The sequence below is a fragment of the Papio anubis genome, chromosome X (genome assembly GCF_008728515.1).
Source record: "Papio anubis isolate 15944 chromosome X, Panubis1.0, whole genome shotgun sequence".
Classification (NCBI taxonomy): Eukaryota; Metazoa; Chordata; class Mammalia; order Primates; family Cercopithecidae; genus Papio; species Papio anubis.
In genome coordinates this window covers 74,406,532-74,431,408 of record NC_044996.1, presented here as the reverse complement: position 1 = coordinate 74,431,408, position 24,877 = coordinate 74,406,532, and the positions used below count along the sequence as shown (strand labels likewise).

Sequence of the window (24,877 nt, the reverse complement as noted above, 5' to 3'; positions counted from 1 at the left end):
GTAGCTGAGTAAGCTCCAAATAGAGTGCATTCTCAATCTGGAGGAACCAAGATAATAAAATAATGCTCTAAAACGGCAGTGAAAAACAATACAAAATGGAGGCTACATGCAGAAATAGTCAATTCCAAAAAGGTTCATAAATGTTTACTGATGAGCATCACATTTCTCTATTCTCCATCATCACATCATGATATATTTGAGAAGACAACACTGTAAATACTAAGGTAAAGAAACCATAACCCTCTCAATCTGCATTATATCATTTTTTATTTTTTTGAGATGGAGTCTCACTCTGTTACCCAGGTTGGTGACAATCTTATAGAGATTGGCTTGCACAAACCAATATTTATTTATTTATGAGATGGAGTCTCACTCTGTTGCCCAAGCTGAAGTGCAGTGGCATGATCTTGGTTCATTGCAACCTGTGCCTCCCAGGTTCAAGCGATTCTCCTGCCTCAGCCTCCCAAGGAGCTGGGATTACAGGTGTGCACCACCACACCCAGCTAATTTTTGTATTTTTAGTAGAGACAGGGGTTCACCATGTTGGCCAGGCTGGTGTTGAACTCCTGACTGCAAATGATCCACCGGCCTCAGTCTCCCAAAGTGCTGGGTTTATAAGCATAAGCCACCGTGCCCGGCCTTACAATTATAATTTTAAAATCTCAGCTAATAAAATAATCCAACTCCCATGCTTTGATTTCTTTAGTTAAAATCCTTCTAACAGTAAGTTTTCAGACTTTCCCATAAGGTGAGAGCATGTACTGACTACTGCTTATCATTATTTTGGTCTCTTTGCCTGTATAATATGGTAAATTAATGAATTAATAGATAACTCCTTCCGTTACCAATGGCCATAGATTGATATGCCTCGGTCAGTAGGCACAAAATCCCTAGAGGTAAATAAATTCTGGTTATCCTGTTAAAATTCAATTTCTGTGATTGCAAAGCTAAGAACCAAATCTTACACAATGTTCAGTCTACCAAATGCTGCCCAAATTTTAGGTCAAACTCTTTCTTCAATATTTGTTTAGTTACACCACTTTTACATTTTTGAAAATGTGTATAAAAAAACAAAAACTGGCCGGGCACAGTGGCTCACGCTTATAATCCCAGCACTCTGGGAGGCTGAGGTGGGTGGATCATGAGGTCAGGAGTTCGAGACCAGCCTGACCAAGACAGTGAAACCCCGTCTGTACTAAAAATAAAAAAATTAGCTGGGCGTGGTGGTGGGCACCTGTAATCCCAGTTACTCGGGAGGCTGAAGCAGGAGAATTGCTTGAACCCGGGAGGCGGAAGTTGCAGTGAGCTGAGATTGTGTCACTGCACTCCAGCCTGGGCGACAGAGCTAGACTCTTGTCTCTAAATAAATAAATAAACAAATAAAAAATAAAAACTAAGTAACATATAAACACATTTATCTTGTAAAAACTATTTTTAAAAACATTATATGGTTATAAGGACCAATTCTAGTGCATTCTGGCAGCCACAGTTACCATTTCCAGATCTTTTTGAATTTATTAATATGTCAATAATCTGGTGTTTATACTACCAGAAAACATATAATATTGCTTTCTGTTTTAACATAAATGGTATCATATTAATGGCATTTTTCTAGTTGTTTTCCTTTTTACCAACTAAAAATAATGTTGCAGTGAACATCCTTGCACATATCTCCCTATACCCATGTGAAAGTGATTCCTAGCAATGGGATTGTTAGGTCATAGGATAGAAATATTTTTTAATTAAAATGGATATAGTGGCCAGGCAAGGTGGCTCACGCCTGCAATCCCAGCACTTTGGGAGGCCGAGGCAGGTGGATCACTTGAGGTCAGGAGTTTGAGACCAGTCTGGCCAACATGGTAAAACCCCATCTCTACTAAAAATACAAAAAATAGCTGGGCATGGTGGTGGGTGCCTGTAACCCTAGTTACTCAGGAGGCTGAGGCAAAAGAATCACTTGAACCTGGGAGGCAGAGGTTGCAGAGAGCCGTGATCGTGCCACTGCATTCCAGCCTGGGCGACAGAGTAAGATTCTGGCTTTAAAAAAAAAAAAAAAATGGATATAGCCAAATTGCCCTCCAAAGTGGCTGTGCCAAGATATACTTCTACCTAACAATGCAGTAATGTATCCATTTCCCTACATACTTGCCAAAAGTTGATCTGATGAATGAAGGCTGTACTTTATCATTATCATACTATTAATTTGTGCTTCCCTGCTTACTAATAAAATATCTTTACAACAACTTAGTTAATCCGAAAACATCTTTTTTTTCTTTTGTTTGAGAAGGAGTCTCACTCTGTTGTCCAGGCTGGAGTGCACTGGTGCAGTCTTAGCTCACCACAACCTCTGCTTCCTGGGTTCAAGCGATCTTCCTGCCTTACCCTCCCAAGTAGCTGGGATTACAGGCATGCACCATGATGCCCAGCTACTTTTTTTTTTTTTGTATTTTTAGTAGAGACAAGGTTTTGCCATGTTGGCCAAGGTGGTCTCGAACTCATGACCGCAAGTGATCTTCCTGCCTCAGCCTCCCAAAGTGCTGGGATTACAGGCATGAGTCACCATGCCCGACCTGAAAATATCTTGTAGCCCAATGACACAATCAACAGAGTAAAAAGAAAACCTGTGGAATGGGAGGAATTATCTGCAAATCATTTATCTAATAAGGAGTTAGTATTCAGAATAGTCTGGGCATTGTGGCTCATGCCTGTAATCCTAGCATTTGGGAGGCCAAGGCAGGTCTATCACTTGAGGCCAGGAGTTTGAGACCAGTCTGGCCAACATGGCGAAACCATGTCTCTACTAAAAATACAAAAAATAGCCAGGTGTGGTGGCGCATGCCTGTAATTCCAACTACTTGGGTGGCTGAGACACGAGAATTGCTTGAACCCGGGAGGCAGAGGTTGCAGGGAGCCAAGATTGTGCCACTGTGCTCCAGCCTGGGTGACAGAGTGAGACTCTGTCTCAAAAAACAAACAAACAAAAACAAAATAAAAACAACATCAAAATTTAGAATATATAAAGACCTCCTACAACTCAACAACAAAAAACAACTTGATTTAAAAAATGGGCAACACGGGTGGGCACAGTGGCTCATGCCTGTAATCCCAGCACTTTGGGAGGCCGAGGCGGGTGGATCACCTGAGGTCGGGAGTCTGTGACCAGCCTGACCAACATGGAGAAACCCCGTCTCTACTAAAAATACGAGAAAAGTAGCTGGGCACGGTGACACATGCCTGTAATCCCAGCAACTCGGGAGGCCGAGGCAGAAGAATCGCTTGAACCTGGGAGGTGGAGGTTATGGTGAGCCGAGATCGCACCATTGCACTCCAGCCTGGGCAACAAAAGTGAAACTCTGTCTCAAAGAAAAAAGAAAAGAAAAGAAAAGAAAAGCCACACACACACACAATGAGCAAAGAACTTGACGTCTCTCCAAAGAAGACATACAAATGGCCAACAAACACATGAAAAGATGTTCAATATTACTAATCATTATGGAAATAAAAACCACAACCACAATGAGATACCACCTCACACTCATTAAGATGGCTATTATCCAAAACAAATGAACAAAAAACCCCAGAAAAGAACAAGTGGTTGCCAGCATGTGGAGAAACTAGAACTCTTGTGCACCATTGGTGGAAAAGTAAAATGGTGTATCTGCTACGGAAAACAGCATGGAGGTTCCCCAAAAGAGTAAAAATAGAATTACCATATGATCTAGCAATTCTACTTGTAAGTATATAACCAAAAGAACTGAAAGCAGGGTCTTGAAGAGATTATTTGAACACTCATGTTCATAGCAGCATTATTCACAATAGCCAAAAACTGGAAGCAACCTAAGTATTCACTGACAGATGTATGGGTAGACAAAATAAGGTGTACACATACAATACAATATTATTCAGCTTTGAAAAGGAAGTTCTGACACATGCTATAACATGGATGAACATTGAGGATATAATGCTAAGTGAAATAAGCTAGTCACAAGTAGAAAAATACTATATAATTCCACTTATATTAGGTACCCAGTGCAGTCAAATTCAGAGACAGAAAGTAGAATGGTGGTTGTCAGGGACTGCGGGAGTGGGGAAATGAAGTTGTTTAATAGCTATAAAGTTTCAGTTTTGGAAGATGAAAGAATTCTGGAGATTGGCTGTACAACAATGCGAATGTACCTAACACTACTGACCTGTACATTAAAAAAATGGTAAACGCCGGGCGCGGTGGCTCAAGCCTGTAATCCCAACACTTTGGGAGGCCGAGACGGGCGGATCACGAGGTCAGGAGATCGAGACCATCCTGGCTAACATGATGAAACCCCGTCTCTACTAAAATATACAAAAAACTAGCCGGGCGCGGTGGCGGGCGCCTGTAGTCCCAGCTACTCGGGAGGCTGAGGCAGGAGAATGGCGTGAACCCGGGAGGCGGAGCTTGCAGTGAGCTGAGATCTGGCCACTGCACTCCAGCCTGGGCGGCAGAGCAAGACTCCGTCTCAAAAAAAAAAAAAAAAAAAAAAAGGTAAACATAATAAATTAATTATATATATTTTGCCACTACTAAAAATTACCAAAAAACCCCACCAAAACCCCTTGTAGACTTTGAAATTCCTTGGAGGTTAATGAGCCAAAATAAGATACAGTATTTTTAGTAGGTATCAGTTTTCACACATGCTTAGCTTTTGCATACTGTGGCATATGACACTATTACTTAGAGAAAGATCTGAATCTCTTCCACAGATGGACACACTACCATCCTTATACCTTTGGCTCTAAAATCTAGCTCTAAAATAGAGTAATGGAAATTAATATTAAAAACTATTCAAGGTACAAAACTGTAGGTAACAAAAACAAAAATAGACAAATGGGTCTATATTAAGCTAAAAAGCTTCTGCGAAGCAAAGGAAACAATCAACAAAGTGAAGAGACAATCTGTTCAATGGGTGAAAATATTTACAAACTATTCATTCAACAAAGAACTAATGTCCAGAATATACAAAAAATTCAAACAACTCTAAAAAGAAAACAACTCTAAAAAGAAAACTAAAATAGAAACAAAAAAAAATTCAAATCACTCAACAGTAAAAAAGCAAATAATCCCATTAAAAAGTGGGCAAAGGACATGAATAGCCATTTCTCAAAAGAAGACACACACGGCCAACAGGTATATGAAAAAATGCTCAACATCACTAATCATCAGGGAAACGCAAATCAAAACCACAGTGAGGTATCATCTTCTCCCAGTTAGGATGGCCACTATCATTATCATTATTATGATTAGAAAAGCTCCTTTTCTGCTCGCCTGTCTGTTGCCTCCTTGCAATGTGTTTTCCTACTTTCTCTAATAAATCTGCCTTTCTTTTTTTTTATTTTTTTTATTATTTATTTTTATTATTATTATACTTTAAGTTCTAGGGTACATGTGCATAAGGTGCAGGTTTGTTACATATGTATACTTGTGCCATGTTGGTGTGCTGCACCCATCAACTCATCAGCACCCATCAACTCGTCATTTACATCAGGTATAACTCCCAATGCAGTCTCTCCCCCCTCCCCCCTCCCCATGATAGGCCCCGGTGTGTGATGTTCCCCTTCCCAAGTCCAAGTGATAAGACTTGGAATCAACCCAAATGTCCATCAGTGACAGACTGGATTAAGAAAATGTGGCACATATGCACCATGGAATACTATGCAGCCATAAAAAAGGATGAGTTTGTGTCCTTTGTAGGGACATGGATGCAGCTGGAAACCATCATTCTTAGCAAACTATCACAAGAACAGAAAACCAAACACCGCATGTTCTCACTCATAGGTGGGAACTGAACAATCAAATCTGCCTTTCTTTACCTTAAACAAACAAACAAAAACAGATGCAAGGATATGGAGAAAAGGGAACTCATGGCCAGGCATGGTGGCTCATTCCTGTAATCCCAACACTTTGGGAGGCCGAGGCGGGTGGATCACCTGAGGTCAGGAGTTCAAGATCAGCCTGGTCAACATGGTGAAACCCCGTCTCCACTAAAAATACAAAAATTAGCTGGGTGTGGTGGTGTGCGCCTGTAATCCCAGCTGCTTGGGAAGCTGAGGCAGGAGAATCGCTTGAACCCAGGAGGCGGAGGTTGCAGTGAGCTGAGAACTGCACTCTGGCCTGGGCAACAGAGCGAGACTCCATCTCAAAAAAAAAAAAAAAAAAAAGGGAACTCATACACTGTTGGTGGGAAATTAAATTAGTATAGCCATTATGAAAAACAGTATGAAGATTTCCCAAGAAACTAAAAATTGAACCAGCATTTGATCCAGCAATGCCACTACTGGATATGTATCCAAAGGAAAGGAAATCAGTATATCAAAGGGATACTTGCACCCCCATGTTTACTGCAGCACAATAGCAAAGATATGGAATCAACCTAAGCATCCATCAACAGACGAACAGATCAAGAAAATGTGGTATTGGGCCAGGCTCAGTGGCTCACGCCTGTAATCCTAGCACTTTGGGAGGCCGTGGCAGGTGGATCAGTTGAGCTCAGGAGTTGGAGACCAGCCCGGCCAACATGATGAAACCCCATCTCTACTAAAAATACAAACCAATTAGCCAGGCAGGGTGGTGTACGCCTGTAATCCCAGCTATTCAACACACTGAGGCAGGAGAATCGCTTGAACCTGGGAGGTTGCAGTCAGCCAAGATCGTGCCACTGCACTCTAGCCTGGGCAACAGAGCAAGACTCCATCTCAAAGAAAAAGAAAATGTGGTGTATATACACAATGGAATTATGTGGAATACTCCACCATAAAAAAGAATGAAATCATGTTATTTGCAGAAATATGGAACTGGAGGTTATTTTGTGAAATTAGCCAGGCACAGAAAGACAAATATGGCATGTTCTCATATGTGGGAGCTAAAAAGTTGAACTCATGCAGGTACAGAGTAGAATGGCAGATACCAGAGGCTGGGAAGAGTGTATGTGTGTGTGTTGTGGTGGGGGGGTGTGGGGGGAGAGGGGTGCAGGAGTGGGCAATGAAGAGACGTTGGTTAATGGGTACAATCATACAGTTAGAAGGAGAAAGATCTAATGTTCGATAGAGTAGGGTGACTGTAATTAACAACAATGTATTATATTATAAAACAGCTATAAGAGAGGACTTGAAATGTTCCCAACATATAGAAATGATAAATTCTCAACGTGATGGATACTCCAACTATCCTGACTTGATCATTCTATGAATGTAACAAAATATCACATGTACCCCATAAATATGTACAAATATTATGTTATCAGTAAAAAAACTAAGGTCGAAAAAAATTGGGTTTTCTGTTTTTATAAATCACTAACAGAAAGTATGTTATCTTGCTAAAATAAATGAAATTAAAAATTGTAATTTCCAAAAATACTCGCAGCCTAAATAGTAGAGAATTAAAAAGCATTTTTTGTTTTTTTAGATAAAGTCTAGCTCTGTCACCCAGGCTGGAGTGCAGTGGTACGATCTTGGCTCACTACAACCTCCATCTCCTAGGTTAAAGCGATTCTCCTGTCTCAGCCTCCCAAGTAGCTGGGATTAAAGGTGCCCAACACCATGCCTGGCTAATCTTTGTATTTTTAGTAGAGACGGGATTTCACCATGCTGGCCAGGCTGGTGTCGAACTCCTGACCTCAAGTTATCCCCGCACCTTGGCCTCCCAAAGTGCTGGGATTACAGGTGTGAGCCACCACGGCCGGCCTCAATTTCTTAAACTCTAGAAATTGTTTCCTTTGGTCTAATAAATCCTAAATGCACTAACCTTTTAGGTTACAATACTTTTATAAATGCACTGATTTTGATTTATGGTAATGGCTATGTGAGACTGGAATATGAATAGCACAATGAATGATATACTGTAAAATGGAAACATTAAGCCATTTTTTTCAACATTTACTGAATACCTGTTATGTGCTTAGCACCAACAGCTATAGGATATGGCTCTACCATTAACTAAGTAGTAACTATATTCTAAGGGAGACTGTCAAACAACTACAGAGCTAACTCTACTGTAAGACAAAATGTGGATAAATGTATAACAGAAATTTAAGGCAAGTAGTATAACGATACAAGAAAAGGAGTGACTCATTTTTTATTTGGAGAAGTTGAGAAAGCTTACAGGGAGTATCTGAAACAAGGCTTAAAATGTAAGCAGAATTTTGAGAGTGGAGAGAAAGCAGACAGGGAAGAAAGGATGCTTCACGTTGTTGTAAACCAACAATCAACAGTGCTGACATACGAGAGTGAATCAGGCCAGGCGTGGTGTCTCATGCCTGTAATTCCAGCACTTTGGGAGGCCGAGGCAGGCAGATCACCCGAGGTCAGGGGTTCGAGACCAGCCTGGCCAACATGGTGAAACCCCCGTCTCTACTAAAAATAAAAAAATTAGCCAGGCATGGTGGCGTATGCCTGTAATCCCAGATAGTCCAGAGGCTGAGGCACAAGAATCTCTTGAACCCGGCGGCAGAGGTTGGCAGTGAGCCAAGACCGCACCACCGCACTCCAGCCTGGGTGACAGCAAGACTCCATCTCAACAACAACAAAAAAAAGAGTGCATCAAAGAATATGATTATGGGAAAGGTGTGACTGGAGTAGAGTACATGAAGTTAGGACTAAGGAATTCTGGCTTCAGTCTATACACTACTCCTTTCAAAAACGTGTTCCATGGAATCTAGCCAAATGCTCCATTAAGTGGTCCGATATGAGAAATTCTGTATATTAGAGCCCCCATTGGAAAGTATAACATGTATCAGCATCAGCATGTTAATGTCTCTGACCTCTCAAAAGCTGTGTTGGAAGACAATTCTTCACGAGTTTCTCATGTTTTGGCACATCTTGTGGACAAGGGCCCTAACTGACTTGGTCCTGGACAATCTTCTCAAGGATATTTGTATATCTTTGGAAGATAGTTGAAACAGTCTTTGCAAAATTATGACTGAGACAGGGAAAGAGATCTAACTTAACTGACTCCAACTTGGTTCTAACCTCCAGGCTGTCCTTGCTCATTCCTGGTCATAGGCTGAACTAACTTTAGGAGAAATTTATAGTTTATAGTTTAAACAAAGACGGTGACAGTCCTTTCCCAAAGCAGACCTCCTTCTTGCCTGAGAACTAGATTGCCTTTGCAGGACTAACATTAGCCACAAGATGAAAAATTATGGTTTAGGAGTCATGCAGCTAGAGGCTACAAGATTCTGACCCTCCCTAAACTGCTCCTAAGATCAGCGCTTGAGATATTTTGCAGACCCTGCACTTGATGGATCAGCTGACATCACCCAGATCAATAAACTGGCTCATCTGATCTTGTGGCCCCCACCCAGGAACTGACTCAGCACAATAAGACAGCTTTAACTCCCTATGATTTAATCTCTGAGCAATCAGCACTCCTGGCTCACTGGCTTCCCCCCACCCACCAAGCTATCCTTAAAAACCCTGCTCCCCGAATGCTCGGGGAGATTGATTTGAGTAATCATAAAACTCCAGTCCCCCGCAAAGCTGCCTGTGCATGAATTACTTTCTCTATTGCAATTCCTCTGTCTTGATGAATTGGCTCTGTCTAGGCAGCAGCAAAGTGAACCCCTTGGGCGGTTACACAGTCTCCCTCCATAGCAAAGGGGAGGCACACTTACTATCCATTACAGAAAATGTGGGTTCCCAGAGCTTGGTATTCCTCTCCCATAATGCAGCCCACTGGCCCTCTTTGTTGTTGTTTTTTTTAAGAGTTGAGGTCTGGCTCTGCTGCTCAGGCTAGAGTGCAGAGGCACAATCACAGCTCACTGCAGCCTCAAATTCCTGATCTCAAGCAATCCTCCTGACCCAGCCTTCCGAGTAGCTGACCACTGGCCCTCTTTGGATTGCCCTATGGGAAATGGGGCTTGGGGAACCTATGACGTTTTGGCTACTTGTTGTGAGTAGTAAAGTCCTTTAACTTGAGCCAGGCATGGTGGCACAAGCCTGTAATCCCAGCTACTCAGGAGGTTAAGGTGGGAGGATTACTTGAGCCCAGGAGTTCAAGACTAGCCTGGGCAACATAGCAAGACCCAATCTCAAAAACAAACAGCAGAAAGTCCTTTGCTGGACTCTGACTCAGGAGTGTCATATTTTCTGCCAGCATCCATGAAACTGTGGCAGGCTAAGTTGTTAGCTTGCAAGTAGGGTAAGAACTTAGACCCTTCCCAGTTTTTGAACCCTGAAGTAAAAAGGAAACTTAATTTTGTTTAAACTAGGGTTTCCCAAATTTACTTTTTTCCAAGAATTCTTATTAATACCACGTAGAAAAAACTCTAGGAAATGTTATAGCAGGCAATATGGAGAGAGCGCTAAATGGAAGGTAAGTAGACCAGTTAAAAGGCTACCGTATTAGCTTGAATGAGAGATGAATGTGGGCCTTGGAAAGTCAAGGGGGTATGGCTATGACACATGTTGTACAAGAAAATGAAGATGACAAAGAAGTGTCATTGGCTGGGTGCAGTGGCTCACGCCTGTAATCCCAGCACTTTGGGAGGCCGAGGCAGGCAGATCATGAGGTCAAGAGATCGAGACCATTCTGGCTAACACGGTGAAACCCCGTCTCTACTAAAAAAAAATACAAAAAATTAGCCGGGCTTGATGGTGGGCGCCTGCAGTCCCAGCTACTCAGGAGGCTGAGGCAGGAGAATGGTGTGAACTCAGGAGGCGGAGCTTGCAGTGAGCGGAGATCGAGTCACTGAACTCCAGCCTGGGCGACAGAGTGAGACTCAGTCTCAAAAACAAAAAAAAGAAGTGTCATTAATGATACAGAACATAAGATGAAGTTTGGGTGAAAGTGGAAGAGAAAGGAGTCTAATTTGGGACATAATAAATTTTTAGATTGGGAAGTCATTCATGTGAAGATATATAGCAAGGCGTTATATCCAGCTTTTTCCTTTTATGTTTTATACAATTGAGTAAAATGTGTTCAAATACATGAATTAGACACATTTATAAACAAAGACAAAATTGAATCTGTCCTTAAGTATTTATATGCAAGGGGAAAGAACTAGTAGAGAGGCTGAAGTTAAAAATAGGCCAGGGACGGTGGCTCACGCCTGTAATCCCAGCACTTTGGGAAGCCAAGGTGGGTGGATCACCTGAGGTCAGGAGTTCGAGACCAGCCTGGCCAACATGGCAAAATCCCATCTCTACTCAAAATACAAAAAATGGCCAGGAGCGGTGGCTCACGCCTGTAATCCCAGCACTTTGGGAGGCAGAGGCGGGTGGATCACGAGGTCAGGAGATCGAGACCATTCTGGCTCACATGGTGAAACCCCATCTCTACTAAAAATATAAAAAGTTAGCCGGGCGTGGTGGCGGGCGCCTGTAGTCCCAGCTACTCAGGAGGCTGAGGCAGGAGAATGGCGTGAACCTGGGAGGCGGAGCTTGCAGTGAGCCGAGATTGTGCCACTGCACTCCAGCCTGGGTGACAGAGTGAGACTCCGTCTCAGAAAAAAAAAAAAAAAAATTAGCAAGGCGTGGTGGCGGGCACCTGTAATTCCAGCTATTCAGGAGGCTGAGGCAGAAGAATCACCTGAATCCAGGAGGCAGAGGTTGCAGTGAGCTGAGATCGAGCCACTGCACTCTAGTCTGGGCAACAGAGTGAGACTCCATCTCAAAAAAACTAAAACTAAAAAGAAAAATAAAAAAACTAGCCAGGCGTGGTGGCAAGCACCTGTAATCCCAGCTACTTGGGAGGCTGAGGCAGGAAAATTGCTTGAACCCAAAAAGGCAGAGGCTGCCAGTGAGCCGAGATTGTGCCATTGCACTTCAGCCTGGGCAACAGAGCAAGACTCTGTCTCAAAAACAAAAAATAGTTGTGAGGGGTCATGATTGACAGAGCAGGTGGGTATGTGATCCAGGGCCCAGGAAACAGGTTCAGTTTCAAACAAGAAAAGATCTACTTTTCTACTAAGACTAGAGGTAAGGGGACAAAAAAATCAACTTATGATGGACCAGAAACTTAAATCTAAGACCTGAAACCACAAAAATTCTAGAAGATAACATTGTAAAAACTCTTTTTTTTGAGACTGAGTCTCACTGTATCGCCCAGGCTGGCTATCTCGGCTCACTGTAACCTCCGCCTCCTGGGTTCAAGCGATTCTCATGCCTCAGCATCCCGAGTAGCTGGGATTACGGGCACCCGCCACCACACCCGGCTAATTTTTGTATTTTAGTAGAGACGGGGTTTCACCATGTTGGCCAGGCTTGTATTGAACTCCTGACCTCGAGTGATCCGACCACCTCAGCCTCCCAAAGCGCTGGGATTACAGGCGTGACCCACCACGCCCAGCTGAAAAACTCTTCTAGACATTCGCTTAGGCAAAGAATTCATGGCTAAGACCCCAGAAGCAAATGCAGCAAAAACAAAAATGAATAAATGGGACCTAATTAAACTAAAAAGCTTCTGTACAGCAAAAGGAATAATCTGCAGAGTAAACCAACAACCCACAGAGTGGGAGAAAATATTTGCAAACTGTGCATCTGACAAAGGACTAATATCCAGAATCTACAAAGGACTCAAATCAGCAAGAGGAAAACATACAATCCCATCAAAAAGTGGGTAAAGGACAAAAATAGACATTTCTCAAAAGAAGATATACAAATGGCCAACATCTTATCAGGGAAATGCAAATCAAAAGTGAAATACTACTTTACACCTGCAAGAATGGACATAATTAAAGTCAAAAAACAATAGATGTTGGCGTTGATGTAGTGAAAAGGGAATACTTTTAACACTGTTGGTGGGAATGTAAACTAGTACAACCACTATGGAAAACAGTATAGAAATTCCTTAAAGAACTCAAAGTAGAACTACTATTTCACCCAGCAATCCCACTACTGGATATCTACCCAAAGGAAAAAAAGTCATTATATGAAAAAGACACATACACACGCATATTTATAGCAGCACAATTCACAATTGCAAAGATATGGAACCAACCTAAGTGTCCATCAACCAATGAGTGGATAAAGAAAATGTGGTATACATAAATCATGGAATACTACTCAGTCATAAGAAGGAATGAAATAATGTATTTTGCAGCAACTTGGATGGAGCAGGAGGTCATTATTCTAAGTGAAGTAACTTAGGAATGGAAAACCAAGTATCGTTATATTCTCACTTATGAGTAGGAACTAAACTATGAGGATGCAAAGGCATAAGATTGATATAATGGACATTGGGAACTTTGTGGGGAAAGAGTCAGAGAGGGATGAAGGATTAAAGACTACATATTTGGGTACACTGTACACTGCTTGGGGGATGGGTGTGCCAAAATCTCAGAAATCACCACTAAAGAACTTATCCATGTAACCAAAAACCACCTGTTGCCCCAAAACTATTGAAATAAAAATAAAAATTTTAAAAAAGAGGTAAGGGGATAAAGATATCTATAGTATAGATAGCTATACTAAAGACTTCAATATTACATAATGGTGGGACTCGTGCTGTGATTTAAAAAATTCCTTAATACATTATATACTTAAAATGGTTAAAGTGATAAAGTTTGTTTTATATATTTTACTACAATAAAAATATATGTTATCTAAATACTACCCAATTTCCATATTCTAGTAGGTTAGCATTGATAACTACATTTTATGGTTAGCTCAAGTTTAGCTTTTAGTTTGCTACTCTAGATCTTACATAAGAGCAATCCCATTTAATGTCTTATAGCCACCGAAAAAAATGTATTCCACTTTCACTATATTTTACCTATTTTTACATAGCAGAATAAACCAAAGATCTTACCATTTGAAATACATCAGAGCCTTCATCAAAATCCACCATGGCAAAAAATATCCTGTTGGTGAATGCACTGGAGTATCGCCAGGAGTTTGCCAGGATCTGAAATTCTTCATCAGCTTGCCTGGATGCAATGAGATTTGTGAAGACAACATATAAAACAATTTTTGAAAGCAATCTCGTTTATCACCAGTAAAACAGGTCCAAGCAAGCAATAGCAGTTTTTCCAAAGGGAGAAACAATAAAAAACACTGACAAGTAGGTCAGACTCTGCTGACAGGGTTAAGACAAACCTTGTTTTGGCATAAGAGAAGCCTTATCCAAAGTTAGGGATTTCATGAGAAGTAGTAATTACCTGACTCCGCCTCATACTTTGTGCCTGTCTCTTATCCCAAAACTCTTTCAACAATCACTGGAAATATATAGCTAATTGTCTCTACAGTAACTTTCAATACCCTAAATTACTTCTAACAGTTCAAAGACAAGACAGAAGTATATTCCCTAAAGAAAGCAGAAATACAACATTAATCCATTTTAAAAAATCTAAAGTGCAAAAGCTACTCAGTAAATAACACAATCAGATAAATTGTTAGGATGAAAGATAAGAAGAGTCTAGGAATTGAAATTAATTGAGGCCAGCTCACACCTGTAATCCCAGCACTTTGGGAGGCTGAGGTGGGTGGATCACCTGAGTTCAGGAGTTCAAGACAAGCCTGGTCAACATGGCAAAACCCTGTCTCTATTAAAAATACAAAAATTAGGCCAGGCGTGGTGGCTCATGCCTGTAATCCCACCATGTTAGGAGGCCGAGGCGGGCGGATCACAAGGTCAGAAGTTCGAGACCAGCCTGGCCAATATGGTGAAACCCCATCTCTACCAAAAATAAAAAAAATTAACAGAGTATGGCGGTGGGCACCTGTAGTCTCACCTATTCGGGAGGCTGAGGCAGGAGCGTCGCTTGAACCTGGGAGGTGGAGACTGCAGTGAGCCGAGATCACACCACTGCACTCCAGCCTGGGTGGCAGAGCGAGACCCCATCTCAAACGAAATTAAAAAAAAAAAAAAAGAAATGATTGAAACCTCAAGTCATCTTTGCATTTTTCCATATCTCCTATATGCTTTTAGTTCTCATGATCTGTCAATTCTTATTTGTGATAAAATTTTCACTCCATACCCTCTTGTCTATTTTTATTGCTATCATCTAAGGTCAGATCTTTGTTATCTAATAGTAGGATATTTAAAAATATTGACTCTGGTTTCTCCTTCTCCAATCCTTCCTTTTTTTTTTGAGACAGAGTCTCACTCTGTGGCCCAGGCTGGAGTGCAGTGGCGCCATCTTGGCTAACTGCAACCTCTGCCTCCCAGTCTCAAGCAATTCTCCTGCCTCAGCCTCCTAAGTAGCTGGGATTACAGCATCCACCACCACGCCCAGCTAATTTTTGGATTTTTAAGTAGAGACAGGGTTTCACCATGTTGGCCAGGCTGGTCTCGAACTCCTGACCTCAGGGGATCCGCTTGCCTCAGCCTCCCAAAGTGCTGGGATTACAGGTGTGAGTCACCATGCCCAGCCCTCCTCCAATCCTTACACTGCAACATACATCCATATTCCTAAATTACTACTTTCCTGAAACACTTCTCAGAAATCACTGTTGTTTTCTTATTACCTTCAGAATACATTCTTTAACCTCCTTTACTAGTTATTGAAGGTTCTTTATCACATAGCTTCAAACAATACATCTAGTTTTTATCTAGTCTTACTACTAATCAATATCAAACAGTAACCTTTAATCCCAATATTTTATTTACTCCTATCCCTGTACCCTTGTGTACATCATGCTTCTAACCAGAATATCCTGCCCGTATCAACATCTTATCCATTTGTCTAGCCCTAACACAAATCTTATTTCCTCCATTAGGCCAATCCAAATCACTCCTATTAACTTTCTTTCCTGAAATTTTACAGTATTTATTATATGTACAGTTGATCTGGTACTTAATCACAAATTGCCTTATATTGCCATCTAAATTTTCATATGTGTAACTCATTTCCTTAACCGGATGATAAGGGTAGGGTATCTAATTTTACAATTCTCATCCCAATAGCACCACAAATACAGTATTATTCATGTTGCTGTTGCTTAATTTTTATTTGTTGAATGAGTGTAGAAAATTTTGAGTTAATATTAAATTTGGTCTTATAGAAAGTAAGATGCCAGTAAAAGCTTAGGTTAGTAAGAATTCCATTAATTTGCATTTAAGAGAATTATGAAGGAGTTTGTGTTTGTTCCCTGCTATTTTTGTATACTCTTGATTCCTACTGAGTGAACTGATGGAACTAGAAATAATTCTATATTTCAAGTTTATTCAGTTATTACTTATGATTCCTTTTTCTTCTTTTATTTATTTTTAATTTATATTCAGCATATACTCCACAAAATAGGCACTATGGAACCAAATACCTTGACTATATACCCTAGCTCCCGAGAGAAAATCGTTAAAGAAAAGTTATCAAGGCTTGGGGTGGCAGAACACACCATTCTGAAACAAGCTGTCTATTCCTTTGCATGACTCTCAGACTGTCAGAATCTGGAGAACCTCCGAGTTTTTACTAAACCAATTATTCATACAGTAGCTTTGTCATTTTATTTAAAGTTAATTACCAAATCAGATACACTGATCTAAAAATATGAGTAAAAAGACACTAAAAAGCAAAAGGTATTTTATTTTTTAGTATCCACCATTTTGAATTGTTCATGGCGCTTTTATTTAAAAAGAAATAGCAATCTTTGCTCCTAAGATCATCAAGAAACAATAAAATAAAATCAAGAAACCACTGTTTGATGAAAACTTAAGCAAGACTAGTCTCCATCTCCAAGGTTTACAATCACTATAAAACAATTGGGAAATTAGAAACATCCCTAAATCATGGATCTTTGGGATTAAAAAAATAATTAATATACCCATCACCTTACCTATTTATTATTTTTTGGTGATGAGAATATTTAAAATGTTTTTAGCAATTTCAAAATCTACAATACATTAACTATGGTCACCATGCTGCGCAATAGATCACCAGAACTTACTCCTCTCATCTAACTAAAACTTGGTACACCTTCCCCACCATCCTCTCCCAAGCCTCTGAAAACCACAATTCTACTCTGCTTCTAGGAGTTCAACCTTTTCAGATTTCACATGAGATCCCGTGCATCTTTGTTTTTTTGTTTGCTTGTTTTTGAGACAGGGTCTTGGTCTGTCACCCAGGCTGGAGTGCAGTGGGATGATTACAGCTTTCTGCACTTTTGACCTCCCAGGGTCAAGTGATCCTCCCACCTCAGCCTCCAGAGTAGCTGGGACTACAGGCACATCACCACACCCAGCTAATTTTGTTTATTTTTATAGATACAAATTTTCACTATGTTGCCCAGTCTGGTCTCCAATGCCTGGGCCCAGGTGATCCTCCTGCCTCAGCCTCCCAAAGTGCTGAGATTACAGACTGAGCTACCACACCCAGCTGCATCTTAAAAAAAAAAAAAAATTACCAACCGGGTGTGGTGGCTCACGCCTGTAATCCCAGCACTTTGGGAGGCCAAAGTGGGTGGATCATGAGGTCAAAAGATCGAGTCCATCCTGGCCAAAGTGGTGAAACCCTGTCTCTACTAAAAATACAAAAATTAGCTTGACGTGGTGATGTGCACTTGCAGTCTCAGCTACTCGGGAGGCTGAGGCAGGAGAATTGCTTGAACCCGGGAGGTGGAGATTGAAGTGAGTCAAGATCATGCCACTGCACTCCAGCCTGGGTGACAGAGCAAGACTTTGTTTCCAAAAAAAAAAAAGAAAAGAAAAGAAAATTACCAGTTTTCTTGAATTCCAAACTTGGATGAAGCCACCATTATTACATTAGTAAGCATCTCAAGTATTGGCATTGGGTAGACCAGTTAAAATTCTGGAGCCTGCTTCTTCCAAAAATGGTAGGATATTTGCTTTACCTACCTTTTGGGATTTTGACAATACAAGAGTATGAAGTTGAAAGCACTTATAAATAATAATAAAATACTACATCAATGTTACTGGCATACAGTTACATAAGTTGATACTAATTTTTTTTTTTTGAGACAGAGTCTCGCTCTGTCGCCCAGGCTGGAGTGCAGTGGCGCGACCTTGGCTCACTGCAACCTCTGCCTCCCGGGTTCAAGCGATTATCCTGCCTCGGCCTCCCAAATATCTGGGACTGCAGGCAGGCACCACAATGCCTAGCTAATTTTTGTATTTTTTTTTTTTTTAGTAGAGACGGGGTTTCACCATGTTGGCTGGGCTGGTCTTGAACTCCTGACCTCAGAAGATCCACCTGCCTCGACCTCCCAAAGTGTTGGGATTACAGGCGTGAGCCCCCATACCCAGCCAAGTTGATACTAATTTATAAGATGACTGATCTTTAAGTTACTTTTATGATGGCTACCACAATTATTTATCCATGCTTCCCCCACTAATGTGGATAATCAAGAATTGACTATAAAAGAGCAGTAGTATTGCTACCATAGGCATCCTGAGTAAGGTATACACATTATTTAACTACCTACTGCACTGATTTGGCTCTTCTGGGATTGAGAAATGGTTAACGTTATATGAGTTATTTAATTTTAAAGTGTAGTTGAAGTTCATACTTGCAAACGACACACTGTCTATGAAGTTGGAGAGCAGTGAACATGACAATAACGGAGTAATTTCTCGGTGGGGCTTTCACAAGGCGACGGAACTTGTCTCCATTCATTCTTATTACAGGTCTTTTGTTAGTCCATTCCATCAGCTGACTAACCTTTTCAGATAACACCATCTAAAAAAGACAAAGTGAGCATGCTATTAATATACTCAACTTGGCATTTAAGTTCTTTTAATTAGGCAACTTACTTAAAACCAATACTAACAAGCTGAGGTATACAGAAAATGTGAGACCTAAAATCAAAATTTGGTAGTTGGGCTGGATAATTATTCTTAAAATACATTATTTCATAATATTTAGTCAGACATTATACTTTTGAAGTAATGAATTATGAATGAATGAATGAATGAATGAACGAATGAATGACACTGTCTCACTCTGTCATCCAGGCTGGAGTGCAGTAGTACAATCAGGGCTCACTGCAGCCTTGACCTCCTGGCCTCAAGGGATCGTCCCAACTCAGCCTTCCAAGTGCTTGGAATACACACATGTTCCACCATGCTCAGCTGATTTTTGTATTTTTTGTAGAGATGGGGGTGTCACTATGTTGCTCAGGCTAGTGTTGAACTCCTGGGCTCACATGATCCTCCCACCTCGGCCTCTCAAGTGTTGGCATTATAGTCATGAGCCACTGCACCCAGCCAGAATTATTTATTATTTACTAATAACATAAGACAAAAATAACAAAACCTAGGCCGGGCGCGGTGGCTCAAGCCTGTAATCCCAGCACTTTGGGAGGCCGAGACGGGCGGATCACGAGGTCAGGAGATCGAGACCATCCTGGCTAACACGGTGAAACCCCGTCTCTACTAAAAATACAAAAAACTAGCCGGGCGAGGTGGCGGGCGCCTGTAGTCCCAGCTACTCAGGAGGCTGAGGCAGGAGAATGGCGTGAACCCGGGAGACAGAGCTTGCAGTGAGCTGAGATCCGGCCACTGTACTCCAGCCTGGGTGACAAAGCGAGACTCCGTCTCATAAAAAAAAAAAAAAAAAAAAAATAAAAAAAAAAAAATAACAAAACCTTTCATTTGCCAAAAATTCCAAAGAATGTTGAGTTAAACCAATGGCCAGTTTTATATACAATTTTACTTCTCTCAAAAAAAAAAAATACAGTGAAAATCTTGAAAACGAAGAGTAAAGTGGGAGGAATCATTATTCAATTTTAAGGTTTACTATGTAGCCACAATAATCAGGACAGTGTGATACAGATGAAGGGATAGGATCACAGAACAACAGAACAAATAAACAACCCAGAAATAAAACCATACAAGTGTAGCCAAATGATTTTGCACAAAGGTGCAAAAACAACTCAGTGGAGGAAGAACAGCCTTTTCAACAAATGGTGCAGAAGCAATTGGTCATCCATAGCCAAAAATATGAACTTCACACCTTATATAAAAACTAACTAGGCTGGGCACAGTGACTCACGCCTGTAATCCCAGCACTTTGGGAGGCTGAGGCGGGTGGATAACCTGAGGTTGGGAATTCGAGACCAGCCTGACTAACATGGAGAAACTCCATCTCTACTAAAAATACAAAATTATCCAGGCGTGGTGGCACATGCCTGTAATCCCAGCTACTTGGGAGGCTGAGGCAGGAGAATCGCTCAAACCTGGGAGGCAGAGATTGCAGTGAGCCGAGATCATGCCATTGCACTCCAGCCTGGGCAACAAGAGCGAAACTTCATCTCAAAAAAAAGAAAAAAAAAAAAAAAGAAACTAACACAAAATAGATCATATATTTAACTGTAAAACTATAAAACTTTTACAAAAATAAATAGGAGAAAATATTCAGAAGCTAGGGGTACGCAAAGGGTTCTTAGGCCTGACAACAAAAGCAGGATCCAAAAAAAGAGAAAAAATTATATACTGGACCTCATCAAAATTCAGCCGGGTGTGGTGGCTCATGCCTGTAATCCCAGCACTTTGGGAGGCTGAGATTTGGGTGGATCACTTGAGGCTAGGAGTTCGAGACCAGCCTGGCCAACATGGCGAAACCCAGTCTCTACTAAAAATACAAAAATTAGCTGAGCATGGTAGCACACGCCTAAAACGCCAAAATCCCAGCTGCTCAGGAGACTGAGGCATGAGAATCGCTTGAGACTGGGAGGCAGAGGTTGCAGTGAGCCAAGATTACACCACTGCACTCCAGCTTGGGTGACACAGCTTATGATTCCCGTCTCAAAAAAAAAAAAAATTCAAAAAATCTTTTACTCTGGCCGGGCGCTGGTTCACACCTATGGCCCCAGCACTTTGGGAGCCTGAGTGTAGGTGGATTCACTGAGGTCAGGAGTTCTGAGAACAGCCTGGGCTAACATGGTGAAACTCCGCCCTAATAAAATATAAAAATTGCAGAGACACAACAAAAAAGAGAATTTTAGACCAATATCTCATGAACATCGATGCAAAATCCTCAATAAAATACTGGCAAACCGGATTCAGCAGCATGACGCCAAAAGCTTATCCACCATGATCAAGTGCTTCATCCGAGGATGCAAGGCTGGTTCGTCGCTCGCGATATCAATAAACATAATCCAGCATATAAACAGAACCAAAGACAAGAACCACATGATTATCTCAATAGAGAAAAGGCTTTGACAAAATTCAACAGCCCTTCATGCTAAAACTTCAATAAATCTCGCACTGATGGAACGCATCAAAATAATAAGAGCCATTTATGCATGTCCCACAGCCAATATCATGCCTGAATGGGCAAAACTGGAAAAATTCCCTTTGAAAAACTGGCATGACAGGATGCCTCTCTCACCACTCCTATTCAACATAGTGTTGGAAGTTCTGGCTAGGACAATCAGTAAGAGAAAGAAATCAAGGGTATTCAGTTAGAAAAAGAAGAACAAATTGTCCCTGTTTGCAGATGACATGATTGTATATTTAGAAAACCCCATTGTCTCAGCCCAAAATCTTGCTGCGTTTATGCTAAACTTCAGCAAAGTCTCAGGATACAAAATTAATGTGCAAAATCACAGCATTCTTATACACCGCACAGACAATCAGAGAGCCAATCAGGAATGAACTTCCATTCACAATTGCTTCAAAGAGAATAAAATACTCTAGGAATCCAACTGACAGGGATGTAGCGACCTCTTCAAGGAGAATCCAAACCACTGCTCAGTGAAATAAAAAGAGACACAAACAAATGGAAGAAACATACCATGCCTCATGGATGTAGCCAATCAATATCAGGAAATGGCCATACCGCCCTGCTGCACTTGAGAGAGAGTAGATTCAATGCCATCCCATCAGGTTACCAATGAGTTTCTTCACAGAATTGGAAAACTGCTTTAAAGTTCATATGGAACCAAAAGAGCCCGCGATTGCCGCGACAATCCTAAGTCAAAGAACAAAGCTGGAGGCATCACGCATCTGACTTCAAACTATACTACAAGGCTACAGGAACCAAAACAGCATGGTACTGGTACCAAAATGAGATATAGACTATCGAACAGAACAGAGTCCTCAGAAATAATACCACACATCTACGGCCATCTGATTCGACAACGAGAGAACAAGAAATGGGGAAAGGATTCTCTATTTAATAAATGGTGCTGGAAAATTGGCTAGTCATAAGTAGAAAGCTGAAACTGGATCCTTTCTTACTCCTTCTTTATACCTAAAAATTAATCTAAGATGGATTAGAGACTCCAAATGTTAGACCTAATACCATAAAACCCTAGAAGAAAAACCTAGGTGAAAAATGGCCCCAGGACACAGGCATGGGCAAAGACTTCATGTCTAAAACACCAAAAGCAGCTGCAGCAAAAGCCAAATTGACAAATGGGATCTCATTAAACTAAAGAGCTTCTGCACAGCAAAGAAACTACCACGAGCGGAACAGCAACCTACAGAATGGAGAAAAATTTTGCACCTACTCATCTGGACAAAGGGCTAATATCCAGAACCTACAAAGAACTCCGCCAAACAAATTTACAAGAAAACAAACAACCCCATCAAAAGTGGGTAAAGGATATGAACAGACATTTCTCAAAAGAAGAAGACATTCATACAGCCAACAGACACATGAAAAATGCTCATCATCACTGGCCATCAGAGAAATGCAAATCAAAACCACAATGAGATACCACCCTCACACCAGTTAGAATGGCTTATCACAAAAAGTCAGGAAACAACAGGTGCTGGAGAGGATGTGGAGAAATAGGAACACTTTTACACTGTTGGTGGGATTGTAAACCAGTTCAACCATTATGGAAAACAGTATGGCGATTCCTCAAGATCTAGAACTAGATGTACCATATGACCCAGCCATCCCATTACTGGGTATATACCTGCTGATTATAAATCATGCTGCTAGAAGACACATGTACATGTATGTTTACTGCGGCATCTATTCAAGGCCAGCAAAGACTTGGAATCAACTCCAGTCCATCAGCATGACTGATTAAGAAAATGTGGCACATATACACCATGGAATACTATGCAGCCATAAAAGGATGAGTTTGTGTTCTTTGTAGGGACATGGATGCAGCTGAAACCATCATTCTTAGCAAACTATCGCTAAATGAAACCACCACCGCAAAGACGTGCTTCTCAATTTTCATAGGTGGAAACCAACACGGAGATCACTTGACCGAAGGGAACATCACACACCAGGGCCTATCATGGGGAGGGGGAGGGGGAGGGACGTACTGAGTTATAATTGATGTAAATGACGGTGCTACTGCGCCGGACGAAGCGATGGCAGCACAGCAACATGGCACAAGCATACATATGTAACAAACCCGCACGCTATGCAATATGTACCTCAGAACTTAAAGCATAATAATAATAATAAATTAAAAAAATAAAACAAAAAGTCATCACCAAGCCCAAGAAAAAAAAAATATATATATATATAAAATTAGTCACACAGTGGCGATGCTTCGTAATCCCAGCTACTCGAGGCTGAGGCAGGAGAATCGCTTGAACCTGGGAGGCAGAGGTTGCAGTGAGCTGCTGGGGTTGCACCACTGGCGCCCAGGCCTGGCAACAGAGTAAGACTCTGTCTCAAAATAAAATAAAACAAAATATACTGACAATATCAAATGCTGGTGAGGATGTGGAGAAACTGGATCTCTCATACATCACTGGTGGGAATGTACTGTGGTACAGCCACTTTGGAAAACAGTTTGGTAGTCTTAAAAAATCAAGCAACTGGCTGGGTGCAGTGGCTCACACCTGTAATCCCAGCACTTTGGGAGGCCGAGGCAGATGGATCGCTTGAGGTCAGGAGTTCAAGACCAGCCTGGCTAGCACGTTGAAACCACATCTCCTACTAAAAAAAAAATACAGGTCGGGTGCGGTGGCTCACACCTGTAATCCCAGCACTGGAGGCTGGAGGCGGAGGATCACGAGGTCAGGAGATCGAGACCATCCTGGTTACAGTGAAACCCCGCTCTACTAAAAATAAAAAAAATTAGCTTGGCGTGGTGTGGTGTGCGCCTGTAGTCCCAGCTACTTGGGAGGCTGAGGCAGGAGAATGGTGTGAACCCGGGAGGCGGAGCTTGCAGTGAGCCGAGATCATGCCACTGCACTCCAGCCTGGGCAACAGAGCAAGACCTATCAAAAAAAAAAAAAAAAATTAGCTGGGCATGGTGGCACACGCCTGTAATCCCAGGTACTCAGGAGGCTGAGGCATGACAATCACTTGAATCCGGGAGACGGAAGTTGCAGTGACCCGAGATCATGTCATTGCATTCCAATCCGGGCAACAAGAGCAAAACCCCGTCGCAAAAAAAAAAAAAAAAAAATTAGCCAGGAATGGAGGTGCGCACCTGTAATCTCAGGTACTTGGGAGGCTGAGGCAGAGAACCCAGGAGGTAGAGGTTGCAGTGAGCTGAGATTGCGCCACTGCACTCCAGCCTGGGTGACAGAGTGAGACTCTGTCTCAAAAAAAAAAAAAAAAAAAAAAAAGCCAGGTGCAGTGGCTCATGCTTGTAATCCCAGCACTTTAGGAGGCCGAAGCGGGTGGATCATCTGAGGTCAGGAGTTCGAGACCAGCCTGGCCAACATGATAAAATCCCGTCTCTACTAAAAATACAAAAAATTAGCTGGGTATGGTGGCGGGTGCCTGTAATACCAGCTACTCAGGAGGCTGAGGCAGGAGAATCTCTTGAACCTGGGAAAGCGGAGGTTGCAGTGACCTAAGATCACACCACTGTACTCCAGCCTGGGCAACAAGAGTGAAACTCCATCTCAAAAAAAAAAAAAAATCAGGCAACTAAAGATACATTTACCATACAACCCATCAACCACATTATTTGGCATTTGTCCTATAGAAATGAAAATTTATGTCTACACACAAAAAAGACCTAGTTTGTTTGTTCCTTTTTAGCTAATCATCATGAGGCCATGGAAGAGAAGCATGGTTAGTTG

The 24,877-nt window shown here is 41.6% G+C and overlaps 1 protein-coding gene across 1 annotated transcript in view; it reads right to left on the bottom strand.

The window, feature by feature from the left end:
• MAGT1 (magnesium transporter 1) overlaps positions 1 to 24,877 on the bottom strand; it is a 62,544-nt gene that overhangs the window by 28,066 nt on the left and 9,601 nt on the right. The window contains exons 2-3 of the mRNA XM_003917909.5: positions 18,433 to 18,602; positions 13,778 to 13,895 (exon numbers count right to left, since the gene is read on the bottom strand). Of these exons, the coding sequence (XP_003917958.1) occupies positions 13,778 to 13,895; positions 18,433 to 18,602 (288 nt within the window). The remainder of the gene's footprint in view (positions 1 to 13,777; positions 13,896 to 18,432; positions 18,603 to 24,877) is intronic.